General features: G+C 44.3%; 1 protein-coding gene across 2 annotated transcripts; it reads right to left on the reverse strand.

The window, feature by feature from the left end:
* Positions 1–2,167: 2,167 nt before the first annotated feature.
* LOC136473108 (protein HVA22-like) lies at positions 2,168–3,478 on the reverse strand. 2 transcript variants are annotated; one of them, XM_066470798.1, is made up of 4 exons: positions 3,322–3,478; positions 3,148–3,174; positions 2,753–3,057; positions 2,168–2,646 (listed from the first exon to the last, which is right to left on the reverse strand). In XM_066470798.1, exons 1-4 carry the CDS (start codon positions 3,366–3,368, stop codon positions 2,642–2,644), a joined length of 384 nt encoding a protein of 127 aa, XP_066326895.1. In that variant the 5' UTR covers positions 3,369–3,478; the 3' UTR covers positions 2,168–2,641. The 2 variants fall into 2 exon arrangements, with proteins under 2 accessions (XP_066326895.1, XP_066326894.1); XM_066470797.1 differs by having other exon boundaries at positions 2,174–2,646; positions 2,757–3,057.
* Positions 3,479–17,655: the final 14,177 nt, after the last annotated feature.

The raw sequence follows: 17,655 nt of genomic DNA on the forward strand, positions 1-17,655 counted from the left end.
GAGCCCCTGAAGCAAACTGCCGAGGCCCTGGAGGGAATTATTGGTCCTGGGTACTGATTCCGAGGCCACAGTAGCCCAGACGTGGCTTCCCACGCCGCGTTGTCCTCGGAGCAGGAGTTGGCAGCACAGTGAGGCATGGGCGTCAACCATGTGCATGGTGGTTAGTACAGTGGCGGGTAACCCCTGCCCAGTCCTGCCTCCTGTCCCATCGGCCATTCTGCTGTACTGTGCCGAGCATGCCGTTGTCGTCAGGGGCAGCAGTTGGCTGAGTTGATGCGACACGACGTTTTGTCAGAGGGACGGGAGAAGGAAGAGGCATCGGAGTGCTGCCGAGCCTGCCTTGCGCGAGACGGAGGGTCGGTGGCCCGGCCGAGGCCTTTGGCGGGGAATCGCTCGGGGTCAGTAGTGAGGGGGCCTCGGGCGAATCGGAGAATCGGCCGAGGCCCGTGGCGATGGGCCTCGGGCGAGTCGGAGAATTGGCCGAGGCCCTTGGAGCCTCGGGCGAGTCGGAGAATCGGCCGAGGCCGGCAGCGTTTAGCTGGTTTCGATCTTTACGAAGTCTAAGCAGTTGTTTTTTTTTGGGTCTTGCTTAGGGTACCCCTTCTCGCGGTACCCGACACTTGTGTTGAAGGTTGTTGTCGTAGGTTCGATTTAGTGGCAGTAATTAGTGATCCGATCTGTAGGTCGATGCTTATTACTTCGGTGGTTTAGCACTAAAGACACAAAGAATCTATCCTGGTATGGACATCTAAGAGCTATTTTCTTCACGTTAGAATGATCAATCAAGTTCTTATAATGCGAGAAAAAAGAGAGAGATGGTAGAAGAGCACTAAACTAGTGATCTAGGATTTCATCGACTAACCGCAATTGGTCCTTCCATTCCCTTCTACATAAGCCCTAGGCCAACCTTATATACCAAGGGTAAAGTGTACAAGGAGAGCGGGTTCGTAGATTCTGTAGGGTTTTGTGTCCTCAACTTTCATTGGTGGCGGCACCGGACGTCGTCCCTCGTGGGTTTGTCATGGACGATAGCGCTGGGCTGCCTCGAACATCCTTTGCAGGAATCTGGAGCTGACCATTAGACGTGAAGAACTGCTGTGCCTTATGTGGGAACACCTTCCTCATGGCTGCACGCTAAGGGCGTGGCGGCATGCAGGGACAGGCTAACAGGCATGTCCCGATGCGCTCATGCGACGGGCGCTTATCATGTTGCGTCACTCCCCGAGTGTGACCTTGAGCTGGGAATCACCGACACAGCTTCGTGGAGGCAAGAGGACATAGCCTCGGCAAGACCTGGTGCCTTGTTGCTCTGCCCTTATATCACGATCAGGGCATCTATCATATTCTAAAGGAATATTTCTCATGTTGTTCGGGATGGAAAGCTCGGCTGGAGCAATATGACAACACTTTTCGCCCTTCCTTGATCGACTATAGCATTCCAAGGTCGCGGACCTCCCAAGCCTCGCCAAACCCCAGGCACAAAAGACTTTACCTATTTCCTAGAGGCTAATGCCTCTTACCGGAGTGGGCCATGTTAGGCCCACAGCGCTAATCTTAGGTTCTAGGTGACCCCCTCTGTCAAAGCACTCAATAGGAGCCCCAAGCCCCTCGCGACCTCCCGAACCATCTTCGGAATAGCAGTGAAGGGGCCTCTCTCTTTTCTCGACCATTCGTTCGACCAAGCTATGACCCCTGTTTCAGGTGCGGTGTCCGTCTGACGACCTCGGTAACTCTCTCTGTGACCTTAAATCGGTCAAGCCCGAGCGGAAGCTCGGTGTATCCTTCAAAGGGCGACCAGCCCCAGACCTGCATGAGGCACCACATTTACCTAGCCTACCACGGGCCAAACGGCTTGGCTCGCTGCTAGCGCGTCACTTCCCCCATCAAAAGATTCGGTAGCAGGCGTTACTACCTCAGGCTGCATATTACGCGACATATAATAAAAGTAATCCTTTACTAGTTAGATGTTTAAACGATAACTAATATATACTTATCCTAAAATTCTAACCGTGTCACGACTTAATAGATTAGTGTTTGTAACTGTACTCCGTAACTATAAGGGGAATATATTTCATAGAGAATTTATTTAACTTATTCATTGATGTTAGAGAGAGTGCATTTTTACAAAGCTGGTCAAATAATAACCTTGTTTGAATTTGGCAGTGCATTTTCTACAAAGTTGACCAAAAGTTAAGTCTAGATCAAAATAAACTAGAAAAGTTAAACTCGGAAGTTAGAAGGAACAAAAATCCCCCGAACGAAGGGAGTAATATCGAAGCTCTGCCCACATTGCCCGTCGACGACGAACAGAGCAGAGGAACCAAACTAACTATCTCGGACTCTGGGGTGCTGTCGAGCCAGACAGCATTGCCTCGGCGACGAACCAAATACTCGCTCCGTAGTCTTCTGTAAACATGAAATTTTACTCAAGGAGCTGAGGCACTTAGCTTGTCTACATCTTTTCGTTCTTACAGAAGCATTTCGTTCCAACTCAAGGGAGACACACACAGCTCAGAACTTCAGATACAAGAACAGCAGAGATATCTAGGAAGGATACATGAACAGCACCAAATCTACAGCAGCTCCTCTGATCTCTGGTCAGCTCCCGTCGTCGTCGCACTTTCACTGCACATGGTCGTGCTCAGCCTAGCAATTTTCCCCAACCCAACAGGAAGCAACACCACAAGTTAAAACACGCCCAGAGGGAAGAGAACAGCTACAGCATATCGTGATGGCTTTATCGCATCCTTACCTACCTTGGCTATGTGCACCTTGTGGTCATCGTCGTCGACGTTGCCCTTGCCCTTGCCCTTGCGCGGGTACTTGCTGAGCTGCTCCCTGACGAGCTTCTCGTAGATGAAGGAGGCGCCCTTGAACTGCGGCAGCACGAGCCAGGCCACGAACAGCAGCTTCGCCGGGTACCACACGGGGATCCAGTAGAGGAGCGGCTCGGCGAGCATCTCCAGGAGCGTGATGAAGGAGTAGATGATCCAGTAGGACAGCCACTGCTCGTCGTCCACCTTGGACGGGCTCTCCATGGCGCACACCGACGCGTACCTGCACCAGGCACCATGCATGCATGTCCCCAACATGATTCCTCACGCCGTGGCGTGGTCACCGCTGCACTGATAAGGTGATAAAACTTACAGAGGGTACAGCAGGGTAATGCTCGGCCTGCAAAATGCATGGAACAGAGGAACAACCAACAAACGGGGACATCAGGCAACGGTTGCAATCAATCAAAGACGATCGAAGCTCCAAGGACACCGGGATGAAGAAACGATGGACGACGAATCGGCAACAAACTGCAAGGGAACATACCCGGCGACGGTGTGGAGGTGTCTGATGAGCGCCCAGGACTTGCCCATCTCTCCTCCTTCAGTTCGGTCGATCAACCGAGGGAACCAACGGCGACGCTTGCGGTGTGCTGGGTTCGATCGAAACGGAAGTGTCCGCGAGAAGCACAGAGTTGCTCGGCTGATGGGACAGCGAAGATTGGGCATCGGGTGCGTTTTTATACAAAGACTGGGCAGGTGGCAATGGCATCGGATGTTTAGCTTGGACGTGGCGTCCTGGCATCGCTTTGGGACAGACACGAACCTCCAGCGGCACGAAGAAGTGATGCGTCAAGTCGAATCGCTTTGCGCTGGGTAGCACGTGTCAGATGAGCCATGGCACTCGTGTCCACCTACTGCTTCGACCCAGACGCATCCGAAGCATGCTTCCTACTCCCTTAGCCCTTGGGCCTTGGCTTATCGGCCTGCCGCCTGCGGTTGGCAGCGTTTATATGCGTCCAAATGGGCTGGTTTGGGCCACACGTCCTATATTTCTTCGCAAGCCCAAGAGTGCGTATAGAATGGCTGTAAATCACATATATCGCCTTATATGAGTGAACAATCTATATACCACTCCGATCTCCAACGGCATTCCATATTTAATCTTCTCTGCTAAGTCGCCTGTTTAGTTTGAGAAATAAAATTAATTTATTATTTTATCAACTCATATCTTTTTTTATATAAAATAGAATAGATTAATCCGTCCATCCTCATCTTTTTTTTTTGAGAGAACTGGAGGGGCCTTGGCCCTACAGTCCATCCTCATCCTAATAAGAGACAAGTAAAAAGTGATCACTGTTTAGAGTTTGTTTGAATATACTCTTATTCACTACAATCGACGTTTTAGAGTAAATCGGATGAAAAAATAAACATACATGGATTCGGATCAATACAAATATATCTAAAGAATACTATAAAAGGAACACTCACACTCGTTGTCACAACGCGTCACTGTTGTGAGACAGAGATCATATTTTGCCAGTCATGGGAGCTTGGGCAGTTGTTGTCGTTGGTCTAGGACCATACGCCATCTCAAATCTGTGCAAGGTGGACAGCTGAGTTTTTTTTTATCGCTTAGGCCTGGTTTAGATATGGTCGGATTTGCATCAATCCAAATGTGTTAGAGTAGATTGGAGTAAAACTTGAACTAAATTCCACCCTAATCCATCCTAACGCATGTGGATTCAGGTGAATCCGACAACATCCAAACAAGACCTAAACTGAGATACGATTTGGAACTGTAGCCAAACAAAGAACTTGAGTCTGGAGCTATCCATGTTTTTTCTATAATCAATCGATTTTATCCCAGAAATTGCACCAAGTAGATCGTCACATAAATGATTGTAAACCTAGGGCGGAAGTCTTAAGTTGAGTAAGCTATTGAAATCTGAGACACTAAAAAGTTTATTTTTAGTCACTAATATCCGGATCAACCATGTATGTTGAAATTTATCTTCTTTGTTTCAGTCCCTAACTAAATCTTGAGTGGTTGTGATCTGTTCATCAAATCTGAGATGTTGCGCCATCCTAGATTAGCTGAAATCTTCGTTTGATATTTGCACACTCAGTCCTCACCTCTCTAATACTCCCGCTAAACCTGCAAAACAGGTGGTTAAATAAAAAAAACTGTTTAGAGCTAATTTTCTTGGGCGAACAGTGGAGAAAATCAGCAAACTGCCCCAAACGAATCGATTCCCTTGCCGCTTTCTTTCCCCGCGCTTTCGCCTCCCGCGCTAGGTGTGAGCGTTGGGGAAAAATCCCACCAATTCCTCAACCACCTCGCCCTTGTACTCGTCAGCGCCTATGCCTCTTTCCTCCTTATGTGGCACACGTGCCTCCCTCTTCCTTCCCCACAATGGCACTTGCTCTCCTCCTTCTTCCTTGCCCAAGTGTCGCTGCCTCTTTTCACTCGAGCACTTGTGCCTCCTCCTCGTTGCTTGTTTGAGGCTGAAGTGTCAGTGACAGACAAAGGCTTGGTCACCAAACGCCAAATTTGGATTGGCCCATCGGCAAATCGTTGCTAGAGTAGCACAACCATGAGTGACGCAGCTTCAACAACCTGAACCTACCTACCATCAAAGACCAGCTCTGCGAGAAGGGGTTGTTGTTGATGAATAGGCAGATGGCCTCCCTCCTCTTCCTCGCTGAGCCGCGCCTTGCCTCATCCTCGTCGGTGCCCGTGCCTCTCTCTTGTCCTTGTCATCGTCAGGCTCTTTAAGCCCCAAATGGGTAGCTTTTTCACACAATCCTTCTCAAATAAAATCTAGCTTATAGAAAAATCAAATTTAGAAGAAAAGATTCTAAGATAAAGGCTGTCCCAAACAAGACCAACACCAAAAAACATGACACGTGAAAGCCCTAGTTTGGTTTTGGATAAATGATGAAACCTATGGACTAATTCTTGCATCTAAGTGTGTGACTAGATAGGATGGTCCAATCCAAGTGGTGGAGCAAGAAAAAGTCCATGGAGGTGAAGATGGACATGTGATGATGGTGATCAAGCTCCAACTTAGAAAAGAAGAAAGAGAAAAACAAAAACCAAGTGTTGATCAAGGCAAAGGTATCCAATAGGTTTTCGTTTTGGTGATCAAGACACTATAGAGAGTGTGATCATATTTAGGATCGATAGCCGTACTATAAAGAGGGGAAATCTTTGGCTAAGCGGTTATCGAGTGCCACTAGGTGACATGATTTTTGCATATGCATTAGGGACCTAGTGTGCTAACAATTAACCCTTGATAAATGCTTAGAAAAATGCTAACACACAGGCACATGAGTTATACACCTTGTGGTTAGCAACTTGGAAGCAAGGGTGAAGTGTTTGAGGAGATAGAAAAAAGAAAAGGAGGCGAAGGTACTCGACCGGACTCTGGCCTTTGGGAGACCAGACTCTCCCCTGGCGTGTCCAGTAAGTTGGCGCAGAGTGGCACTGCCTCCGGTCTTTGATTGGACTCTGCTGGGGATGCGTGATCGGACGCGTAGGAGGTGCGTCCGGTCACAGGTGATGTAACATGACGTGGCAGCATGGAGGCTCGGCTATTGAGCCAGAGAGGATTAAACGCAGGGGCACGTCTGGTCACGATTTTCCCACTCTGGACCCTTACTGAAAGTGACCGAACTCCACATTGGAGGAGCGTCTGGTCATCAGGCAACACATTAGGTCAAAGTCTCGGTGGCACAGGCGCATGCGTGAGTGGACACTGGGCGGCAGCGTCCGGTCTCGCACTGGCACGTCCGATTGTGACTTAGCCGTTGGTGCTGCTCGGCTTGACCATTGGAATCCGACAGACAGCATTCAAAGGGAGGACACATGGTGGCCATCGGCCGACCGGACTTGGCCGATTAGATGCTGGGGTGTGTCAGGTCAGGTGCATCTAGACACACCTATGAAGAGCAACGACTCTATTTGTTTGAGGGGGCTATAAATAGACTTTAGCCAGCTTGGGCTCACTCTCTTGGCACTTTGACATACTTGACATCTTTGTGAGCCTAAGCAAACTCCTACCACTCATCTCCATCATTGATTCATCATCATAGTGAGATTGGGAGTGATTCTTAGTGCATTTGCTTAAGTGATTGCATCTAGTGGCACTTGGGGATCGTTGTGGCTGAGGATTTCTTGTTACTCTTGGTGATTGCCGCCACCTAGATGGCTTGGAGCAGCAGAGGAGCATTGGCATGAGTTGGTGATTGTTCATGGCCATCTCACAGTGATTGTGAGTGGTCTTGTACCTTCCCCGGCGGAGAGCCAAAAGGTAACTCTAGTAGATTACTCGTGTCATTGAGTTACCTCACTCGTGGGTAGGTTCTTGCGGTGCCCAAGTGTTGGGCTAGGTTTGTGAAACACCTATTAGCCATTGAACCACCAAGTGTTGGTCGACACAACGGGAACTAGCGTGCCAACAAGCATGTAAACCTCAGGAGAAAAATCTTGTGTCAAGTTGTGATTGGAATTCTCCTAGTAATTCATTTGGTATTCATTGATTTGTTCATCATCTCTTGCCTCGGCACCAATTTATAGAGAATTTTTATAGGCTATTCACCCCCTCTAGCCATTTAGGACCTTTCAAGTGGTATCAAAGCCATGATCACCGTTTAATCAAGGCTTAACAACCTTCAATGTCAAAAGATGGCACATGCCTTCAATCATGTGGGGGGACAAACCACCTTTCTTTGATGGCACATGTTATGATTATTGGAAGAGAAAGATGAAGATGTATCTTGGTTCAATCAATGATCAAGTGTGGGATGTGACCGAAAGTGACTATGTAATTCTTGATCCCACTAATCTCATCAACCAAGACAAGGCCAACAAACAATGTAATACAATGGCTCTCAACACCATCTACAATGCCATTGATTCAAAGGTGTTTGAGCAAATCAAGGATTGTGAAAGAGCTAGTGAAGTATGGTAGAGATTGGAAGAAACTTACGAGCACACACCGGTGGTCAAGAGTGCCAAGTTGTACATTCTGAAGGATAAGTTGACAAGCTTCAAGATAAAAGATGATGAGTGCATCCGAGATGTTCCATAGATTGCAAGTGATCATTAATGACTTGAAGGTTTTGGGTGAGAAGATAAGTGATGATGATGTCTCTCATCGGTTCTTGATGTGCTTACCTCCAAGATTCGAGACATTGAGATAGATCATCATAAGAGGAGGATTGAAGGACATAACCCTTAACCAAGTACTAGGTGATGTCATGATACAAGAGACATACTATGTGGAAAGGGAGGGGGTTGACCAAGATGAGAAGAAGGATGAAGACAAGAAGAAGAGTGTAGCATTCAAGGCTAGCTCATCATAAAAAACAAGGGAAAGGAAAGAAAGAAGAATCAAGTGACAATGAAGATGCTAGTGACTTTGATGATGAAGTTATGGCTCTCTTTGTGCGCAAGATGGGCAAATTCATGAAGAAGAAGGGCTATGGTGCAAGAAAGAGAAGAGATCACAACAAGGAGTGTGTGAGAAGATGCTATAAATGCAAGAGCAAGGATCATGTTGTAGCGGATTGTCCCTACAATAGTGACAATGATGAGGATGAGAAGAAGAAAGAAAAGAAGAAGGAAAAAAAGAGAAGAAGATGACATTCAAGAAGAAGAAGAAGGGTGGAGGCTATGTGGTCACTTGGGATAGTGATGGCTCTTTAGATGATGATGACTCTAGTGATGATGATAAGAAATCCATCAAGAAGGCACTAGCAAGCATCGCCATCAACAACAAGCCTTCCATCTTCGACACTCCATCGACATGCCTTATGGCAAAGCCCACCAAGGTAAAATATGATGTGAGTGATAATGATGATTGTGAAAGTGATGATTGTAGGAGTGATGATGATGAGGAGGAGTACTCAAAGGAGGAGCTCATGGACATGTTGGAGCAAGTTCACACTTGCTTTGAGATGAAGAGAAAGGAGTGTAAAGAATTGAGCAAGAAGGTTAAATCTCTTGAACAATCCTTTGATGAACTCAATATCACTCATGAGAGGCTAATGGAAGCCCATGAGAAGATTGGCAAAGCTCACTCTAAGCTTGAAAAAGCTCACTCCTCTCTCCTTGAGCAAGCCCAGAAGGAGGTCATTGTGACTTGTGATGTGGGCTCTACATGTGATCTAATTAATGAATCTTTCTTTGAGCCTATTGTTGTTGCTCCTACTAACCCTTCTTATAGCACTTCCATTTCTACTTCATCTTTGAGTGATGGTTTCACTTGTGATGCCTCACTAATGGTGGAAAATAAAACCCTCAGAAGGAGGTGAATGAGCTCACTTATACCTTAGGCATTGCCTATGGTGGAGATGCCCGCTTGCTAAAGTGCTTAGGTAGGCAAAGGCTTTCTCTCAACAAAGAGGGGTTAGGCTATACCCCCAAGAATGTCAAGGTGGCCTTTGTCACTCATAAGACTAGTTTTGTGAAGGGCAATGGTTAGTTTTACAATAGATGCAAGCAAGTTGGGCACATAGAGCAATATTGCAAGAACAAGAACAAGAACAAGCAAACTAATGTATCCTCAATTAAGTTTGATTCTTATTATTTGCTTACCAAGGGTGCTAATGGTGTGCATGCTAAGTTCATTGGTACTCCAATTATGGGCTCAAAGAACAAAACCATTTGGGTGCCAAAGACCTTAGTCACTAACCTTCAAGGACCCAAGCAAGTTTGGGAACCTAAAAAGAATTGATTTTTCTTTTGTAGATAAATTATAAAGCTGGAGGAAGGTATTAGGTGCTTGATAGTGGGTACACACAACACATGACCGATGATTCAATAATGTTCAATTCAATCAACATAAATGATAGCAATGGGGTTGATAGTATAACATTTGGTGATAATGGCAAAAGAAAGGTCAAAGGGTTTGGTAAGATTGCAATATCCAATAACTTGAGCATATCAAATGTGTTGCTAGTAGAGAGCTTGAACTTCAACCTATTATTGGTAGCACAACTTTGTGATCTTGGTTTCAAGTGCATATTTGGAGTTAATGATGTAGAGATCATAAGTGTAGATGGCTCTAACTTGATATTCAAAGGATTTAGATATGAGAATCTATACTTAGTTGATTTCAATGCTAGCGAAGCTCAATTGTCAACATGTTTGCTCACTAAGTATAGCATGGGTTGGTTATGGCATAGAAGGCTTGGTCATGTTGGAATGAAACAATTGAACAAATTGATTAAGCATGATCTAGTAAGGGGCTTGAAAGATGTCACATTTGAGAAGGATAAGCTATGTAGTGCATGTCAAGCCGTATAACAAGTTGGTAACACACATCTTAAGAAGAGCATGATGAACACATCTAAGGCATTTAAATTATTGCACATGGATTTGTTTGGGCCAACAACATACACTAGTATTGGTGGCAATAAGTATGGCTTTGTGATAGTGGATGATTATACAAGATATACATGGGTAGTCTTTCTTGTTGACAAAAGTGATGTGTTTGCTACATTCAAGTCATTTATCAAGAGAATTCACAATGAGTTTGAAACTACAATCAAGAAAGTGAGAAGTGACAATGGTAGTGAATTCAAGAACACTAGAATTGATGAGTTATGTGATGAGTTTAGAATTAGACATCAATTCTCGGCTAAGTACACTCCACAAACAAATGGCCATATTGAGAGGAAGAATAGAACACTCATTGATATGGCAATGTCTATGCTTAGTGAGTACAATGTGAGTCATTCTTTTTGGGCCAAAGCAATCAACATGGCTTGCTACTATAGCAACCACCTCTATTGTCATCCATTGAAACAGAAGACCCCATATGAGCTATTGAATGATAGAAAGCCCAATATTGCATACTTTAGAGTCTTTGGTTGCAAATGCTACATTTTAAGGAAATGCACTAGATTGAACAAGTTTGAGAAGAAATGTGATGAAGGGTTCTTACTTGGTTACTCCACTACTAGCAAGGCCTATAGAGTTTGGAATTTGGCTAGTGGTACTCTCGAGGAGGTTCATGATGTTCAATTTGATGAAACCAAGGGTTCCTAAGATGAAGATGAGAATCTAGATGATGTGAGAGGCACTCAATTGGTCAATGCAATGAAGAACATGGACATTGGTGATATAAGGCCTAGAGAAGTGATTGATGTTGGAGATGACAAGAATCAAGTGATCTCTAACTCAAATGTGCAAGCTAGTGGTTCTCATAATCAAAGTTAAGCTAGTGCAAGTGATGACAAAGAGCAAGATCAACAACAAGTGGCTAGTTCATCATCCCAACCAAGTGCAAGCAATCAAGTTCAAGTGCTCCAACCAACCAATGTTGTAAGAGATCATCCATTGGATTCCATAATTGGTGATATCTCAAGAGGTGTGCAAACAAGATCAAGATTGGCATCATTTCATGAACATTTCTTATTTGTGTCATCAATTGAACCAAAGAAGATATATGAAGCTTTGAAGGATGTTGATTGGGTCAATGCAATGCATGAAGAGCTAAACAATTTCACAAGAAATCAAGTGTGGGAGTTAGTTGAGAGGCCTAAGGATCATAATGTGATTGGAACAAAATGGGTCTTTTGAAACAAGCAATATCAAGAAGGGATAGTGTTGGCGTTTCTTAATGTCATCACCAGGATTGTAAGTCCTAGCGATGCCACTAAGAAATACCTTGATGATATTTTTGAACACATGCAGAAATATTCCACAAGTGCACGGATATATCATTGTAGCATTTTACCCGGAAGTATTTGGGTATCATTCATTTATATTTTCCCAAAGGAATGCATGGTATAAAAGTTTGTAGTAGGGACATGGCCAAAATAACATGATTGTATAATAGACCAAAGTTCATAACAAGGGTAAGCCAGGATAAATATGGGATAGTGTGACACACACACTCAAGCCAATCTTAAGGATAAAGATAAAAGAAAGAATAAAAGAATAAAACCTAAATAGGAGCAGGCATCCTAGTGTACACAAGGGTAGCGTTGATGAGGATAGAGATGGATTCCTATGATTTTAGGGACTAAGGATAGATAAACTTTACTTCTACTTGCTTATTTCGAGCACTGGATAACACTTGGTCTGCCAAGTGTTGCTGGCCTATGACTCTACGCCGTATCCATGTGGGGGATTACGAAGGACGAATAGGGCTATCACCACCTGCCACCGACCCCTCAACCAGAGGATACGAGGCAAATGAAGGTAGCCTCTAGTCTAGACACCATGTCTACGCTATCGACTACTACTCTAACATTCCGGTAGGGTTATCCATCTTTATCAGGGCCCTCTACTAGAGTATCCACTACAAGAACAGATGATGAACCAACAAGTAAATAAGAGTAAAGATTAACTAATTGAAGGACTTTACACCCAAAAGAACCATGAACACTTAGTGAATGAATCCACAAAATAAGTGTTCACTGAGGTGCAAGCGGGGGAAGTCTATCGGCTAGTTTGGTTCTTCCCCAACTCTCCCTCACATCTCTCTCTACTCAACTCTAACTAGCTAACTAGGGCATGAGCCCTAGGAGTGATGCTCTTATCCCAAAGGATAATGTAGCTCTTCTCCTTGTGTGTTGTATGAATGATAGAGTATAGAAGATCATATGCTAAACTAGTAACATAAGAACCTAGCCCTAAATCATGATCATAGCAACATTGATAAAATAAGAACAAGAACAAGATGAAGAACATGAAATGAATCAAAATGAAGAACATTGTATTGATCATACCAAATATCTTCAAGATGTTCTTGATCTCTAATTACAAGCTTTGCCAAGTTCCTAATACTAAAAATAGTAGAAAAGAATACAAGTTGAGAGGGAGAATGGCTTTTTGTGTGGTGTGGTTTATGTGAGAGCTCCTCCCCTCTATTTATAGCAAAGCTATGGTTGGTTTCTCTGCATGTGCTCATGCAACCGTCATAGGGGAGACCACCAGGAAGCACCACATGGAAGGGGAGGCAAGGCGATGTAGCTTGGGGTGCGGCAGGTGTCTCCTCTTGCCACCGTCTTCATTTAGTTGGTTCCTTAGTTGGTTTGGGCCACTGCTACATCAGTGGTTGGCCTAGATTTGCAAGGTACATGGGCCTTCTCTTCATTCTTTTGTGTGGATTCTACTTTTACTCTTTCTAGGTTGCGCATTTTGACTCCATTTCCATGTGTTTCATGTATATGCCCTGTAAAATAATGATTCTCCAATACATGTGGAAATAGGTCAATATAAATAACATATGTGAGTAATCATGCTAGTTTATCCTTTATTTGTGTCTTAATTGGTGGTCGAATATGGTTGTTAAGGACCGTTAATAGATAGTTGTAAGGAACAAAGCAAGATTGGTAGCACAAGGCTATATACAAGTTGAAGGTTTTGACTTTGGTGAAACATATGCCCTGGTTCCAAGATTGGAAGCAATTAGGATGTTGTTAGCCTATGCTTGTGCCCACAACATCAAGTTGTATCAAATGGATGTGAAGAGTGCATTTCTCAATGGGTATATCAATGAGCTTGTGTATGTTGAGCAACCACCCAGTTTTGAAGATGAGAAGAAGCCCAACCATGTCTACAAATTGAAGAAGGCTTTGTATGGTTTGAAGCAAGCACCAAGAGCATGGTATGAGATGTTGAGTGATTTCCTACTCTTTAAGGGATTCAAAATAGGTAAGGTTGACTCCACTCCCTTCACCAAGAAGATAGGTAATGACGTGTTTGTGTTGCAAATCTATGTAGATGATATCATATTTGGATCAGCCAATCAAGATTTTTGTGAGGAGTTTGGAAAGATGATGACAAATGAGTTTGAGATTGAAAGGATCAAGATGCCCAAGAGGGGGGGGATGAATTGGGCTAATTCTAAATTTCTTTGCAATAATTAAATCCTATTATTAGTCCAATTAACCCCTTGTGCCTAGAAAGTGTTTCTAAACTTCTATCGCACAAAAGGTCTTGTAACCTAAGTTCCAATCCTACTCTAGTATGGCAATTCTATGAATGTAAAGACAAGTATTGAATTTCTCAAAGTAAATGCTCAAAGTAAAGAGAGAAGGAGGAACGTGGTGATGTTTTGCCGAGGTATCGGAGAGTCGCCACTCCCCACTAGTCCTCGTTGGAGCACCCACGCAAGGGTGTAGCTCCTCCTTGATCCGCGCAAGGATCAAGTGCTCTCTACGGGTTGATTCTTTGACACTCCATCACAGTGAATCACCTACAACCGCTCACAACTTGAGTTGGGTCATCCACAATCTCCGCCAGATGATCACCAAGCTCCCAATCACCACCAAGCCATCTAGGTGATGGTGATCACCAAGAGTAACAAGCACAAACTCTCACTTGACCACAACAAGCCTAATGAGAAAGGTGGATGCACACTTTGCTACTCTTGATCTCACTAATGAGGGCTCTCTTTGGGATTCTCAAATCTCAATCACCTCACTAGGACCTTGCTCTTCTTAACACTCTCAAAGGTGTTTCTCAGCCATTGAAATGAGCAAAAGTACCCCCCACACGAATGGAGGAAGTATTTATAACATGGGCTAAAAAACAAACCGTTATGTGTCTCTACGGGGTGACCAGATGCTCCGGTCATATTGACCGGATGCATCGGTCAGTTCACCCCAAACTCTAGTGTTTAAAGTGTGATCGGACGCGTCCGGTCATGATTTTCCCTCTCTAGTACCTTACTGGAGTCGACCGGACGCTGGCCCTCAGCGTTCGGTCACTTCACCTCTCAACGTTCGGTCACTTCTAGATGACTTCACCTTGATCAAATGAACTAGCCGAACTCTGCGCCAGCGTCCGATCACACCGAAGCCAGCGTCCAGTTAGTATTTGACCCTCCATTCACTTTCAACTTTCGATCATACGTGAATAAAGTTTGCTCCAATGGATCTAAGGGCTTTTTAGAAGCTACCTAGTGCCAGGTTTAGCAAGTGTGCACCACACCTAACCCACTAGACTCACCTAGGTTAAGCTACCCATCCATACCCCCCTTAATAGTACGGCCAAAGGAAAAACAAAGTCCTAAACTACTCTAAGTATCTCTTCAACACCAAACAACACTTAGAACTAGTCCATCCTTAACCTTGTTGTCCATCCTTTGAAAACTGAAATGATTTCCATCGTAGGGGCATGACCACCATGATAGCCCAATCGATCTCCATTACCATGACCTAACTTAATAGCCTCTGCAAAACACATGTTAGTCATAGTAATCATGTATTGTCATTAATCACCGAAACCCAACTAGAGGCCTAGACGCTTTCAATCTCCCCCTTTTTGGTGATTGATGATAATACCACCTTGAGTATGTGAAAGAGTTGAGGTTTTTAACATGCTTGGTTCATATAAGCTTTTGACAATAAGAACAAAAGAGTTAGGCAAGCTTATATGACCCAAGCCAACATGATGTACTCAAAATATATGAAATAAGCATGAGTACAAGTAATAAAGCTCATTTGTATCAGAGTAAAAACATGGAAGCAAAGCAAATGAGCATAGCACAAGTGATATGACATATAAATAATTCAAGGTAGAGAGCACACATGTCATATATCACGATTACATAGATATCACTATCACAGAGATATAGTTTGATGCATAAAAGTAAACACACGAATGCATAATAGTGTATCACACATAAAATGTAACACCCTAGGTGTTTGGCTTCGACATAAGTGCATTTCATTTCATAAACATATGCATCATCCATGTCACCATGCCATTGTCACTGAAACATACATATGCAACATTCGCAAATTCTGTTTGTTTCATACTTGGTTGCTTATGAATGGTAGTAGTGCAACATGTGAATGCAACATGAGTTGCTCATGCCTTGAAACATGGCAACATGGTAGTAATATGACAAGTATAAAATAACAACAAAGTCATGAAACATGTGAAACATTGAATTGCAACATTTGGGTGAATTGCTTGTTTTGTTGCTTCATCACATGTGATCATTTGAAATGGGTATAGCATTTGTGTAAAGTGGTTGATTATGGTCTAATACACCTTAACTACACTTAGGGTAATTGTTGGAACATTGTTCATGTAGATCAAAATGACAAAAATGCCCTCAAGTGGAGGTTTGACTTGAATTGACCCTTAGAGTGCCACTGTTTGACTGATTCAAAAGACCAACTTAGAGACTTTGCATGGCTATGCACTATTTACCAAAGTTGTAGCTAATTTATCAAGGAACAAAAGTTGTTTTATGATCAACTCATGAAAATGTGTGGAACTGCCTCAAACATGGCCCACAAGTCATTCTTGATGGTGGATTCAACACTGAAAAATATTCTAAGTCATAACTGCATTTTTAGTTGGATCAAGCCCACTTTGGCTTGATGTAACTTTAGATCCATGGCGAATTAGATGATGGTCCTTGAAAAGAAATTGTAGATGGATGGTAGACCTACAATTTTCATGTACACTATTTTTGCAATGGATCAACGGTTTAGCCGTACTTAGACATTGAAGTCGCGCTGTCAGTCATCATCGTGAACACTGAATCGCAATTTTCAGAAAACGGTAAGAGCTCGCCGTGGCCGACCGGCGCAGGAGCTGCTCACCGTGTGGCGCGCATGCTCGGCCAAAGTCTCCATGTTGTGCGTCCAAGCTCCAGAAGAAGGCCAGCGCCTGCCCAACGCACTCGCCTACTCCATTTGCCTCTCTCTTGCCTCCACCATGCGCAGCGCCGAGCCGCAGCAGCTTCCCCATTTCCGACCAAGTGTCGCCGTCATCATGCGCGCTCACCACTGCAAAAACACGTTGCCCAGTTCGTCAACAGCTTCGCTGTGATCCCCTCTACCACCTCCACCTTTCAATCGGTCCATTTGAGCCTTGGTAAGGGTGAAATCGCCATTTCTTCCACCGCCATCATGGCGGGACCTCGTCGGAGTTGGCGCTCTACGCGGCCAACTGCCACCGCGGCCTTCCCATCCCCTCTTCCTTGCTTGTTTAGGTTGGTAGTGAACTCCGAAAGCTCATACCGAGCCTAGCCGCGCCCTACGGGGCCGGGCCTCGCCGGAGCCGGCCAAGCCGTGGCCGTGCGCCGCCATGGCCGTTGCCACCCCCTTTAGCCACGGTAATAGCTACGATTGAGGGTGTCCCTAGATGCGCATGGGTGAGGCGAACACCATAGCACCGATGACCTCGCTGGAGCTGTCACCGGTGACGAGCTACGCCGTCGTCTTTCTTCCTCTCCTGTCTGTCTTGCTGACGTGTGGGGTCCCCTTGTCAGCGGAAGCGCGCAGGCAGGAGTTAGTCCTAGGCTGCGCCGAGTTCTGGGCCACGCCAGCGCGTGCTTCATGGGCCGCCGTGTGCTTTCGGGCCGGCCCAGCAGTAGGGTTAGGTTTTCATTTTTGTTTTGTTTATTCTTTTTCACAGATCTGTGTACATTTTTAAAAATATGTATCTCCTAGTTGGTAGATTCAAATGATGTGGTTCCAATTTTGTTGAGTTCATGATAATGTCTAGTTTATATTAAAAATATAATTTATGCCATGTTCTGTTATGGAAAATGGAGTTGCTAATTATCTCTTTTAATCATGAAGGAAATAGGGGTAATTATATCTTTTTCTATGTAGCTCCAAATGGCATGAAATTTTTATGGTGTACTGCTCATATCATGAATAGCTTGTAGTTAAATTTTCATATATTTTGCACACTATATGTAGGAGATAGAAAATTTTCTTGTTTGCATGGATGGATCTTGTGTGAATTTTCATATTTTTTCTATAGATCCAGTAAAGGTAAAATTTGGTGAGTGCTATTCTTATGCTAGAATGATGCTAGGAAAAATGTGAAATCTATTGCTTGACACTTTTCATTAGGGTTTCCTAATTATGCTAGAAATAGACATGCCAC

This window comes from Miscanthus floridulus, chromosome 8 (assembly GCF_019320115.1).
Source record: "Miscanthus floridulus cultivar M001 chromosome 8, ASM1932011v1, whole genome shotgun sequence".
Lineage (NCBI taxonomy): Eukaryota > Viridiplantae > Streptophyta > Magnoliopsida > Poales > Poaceae > Miscanthus > Miscanthus floridulus.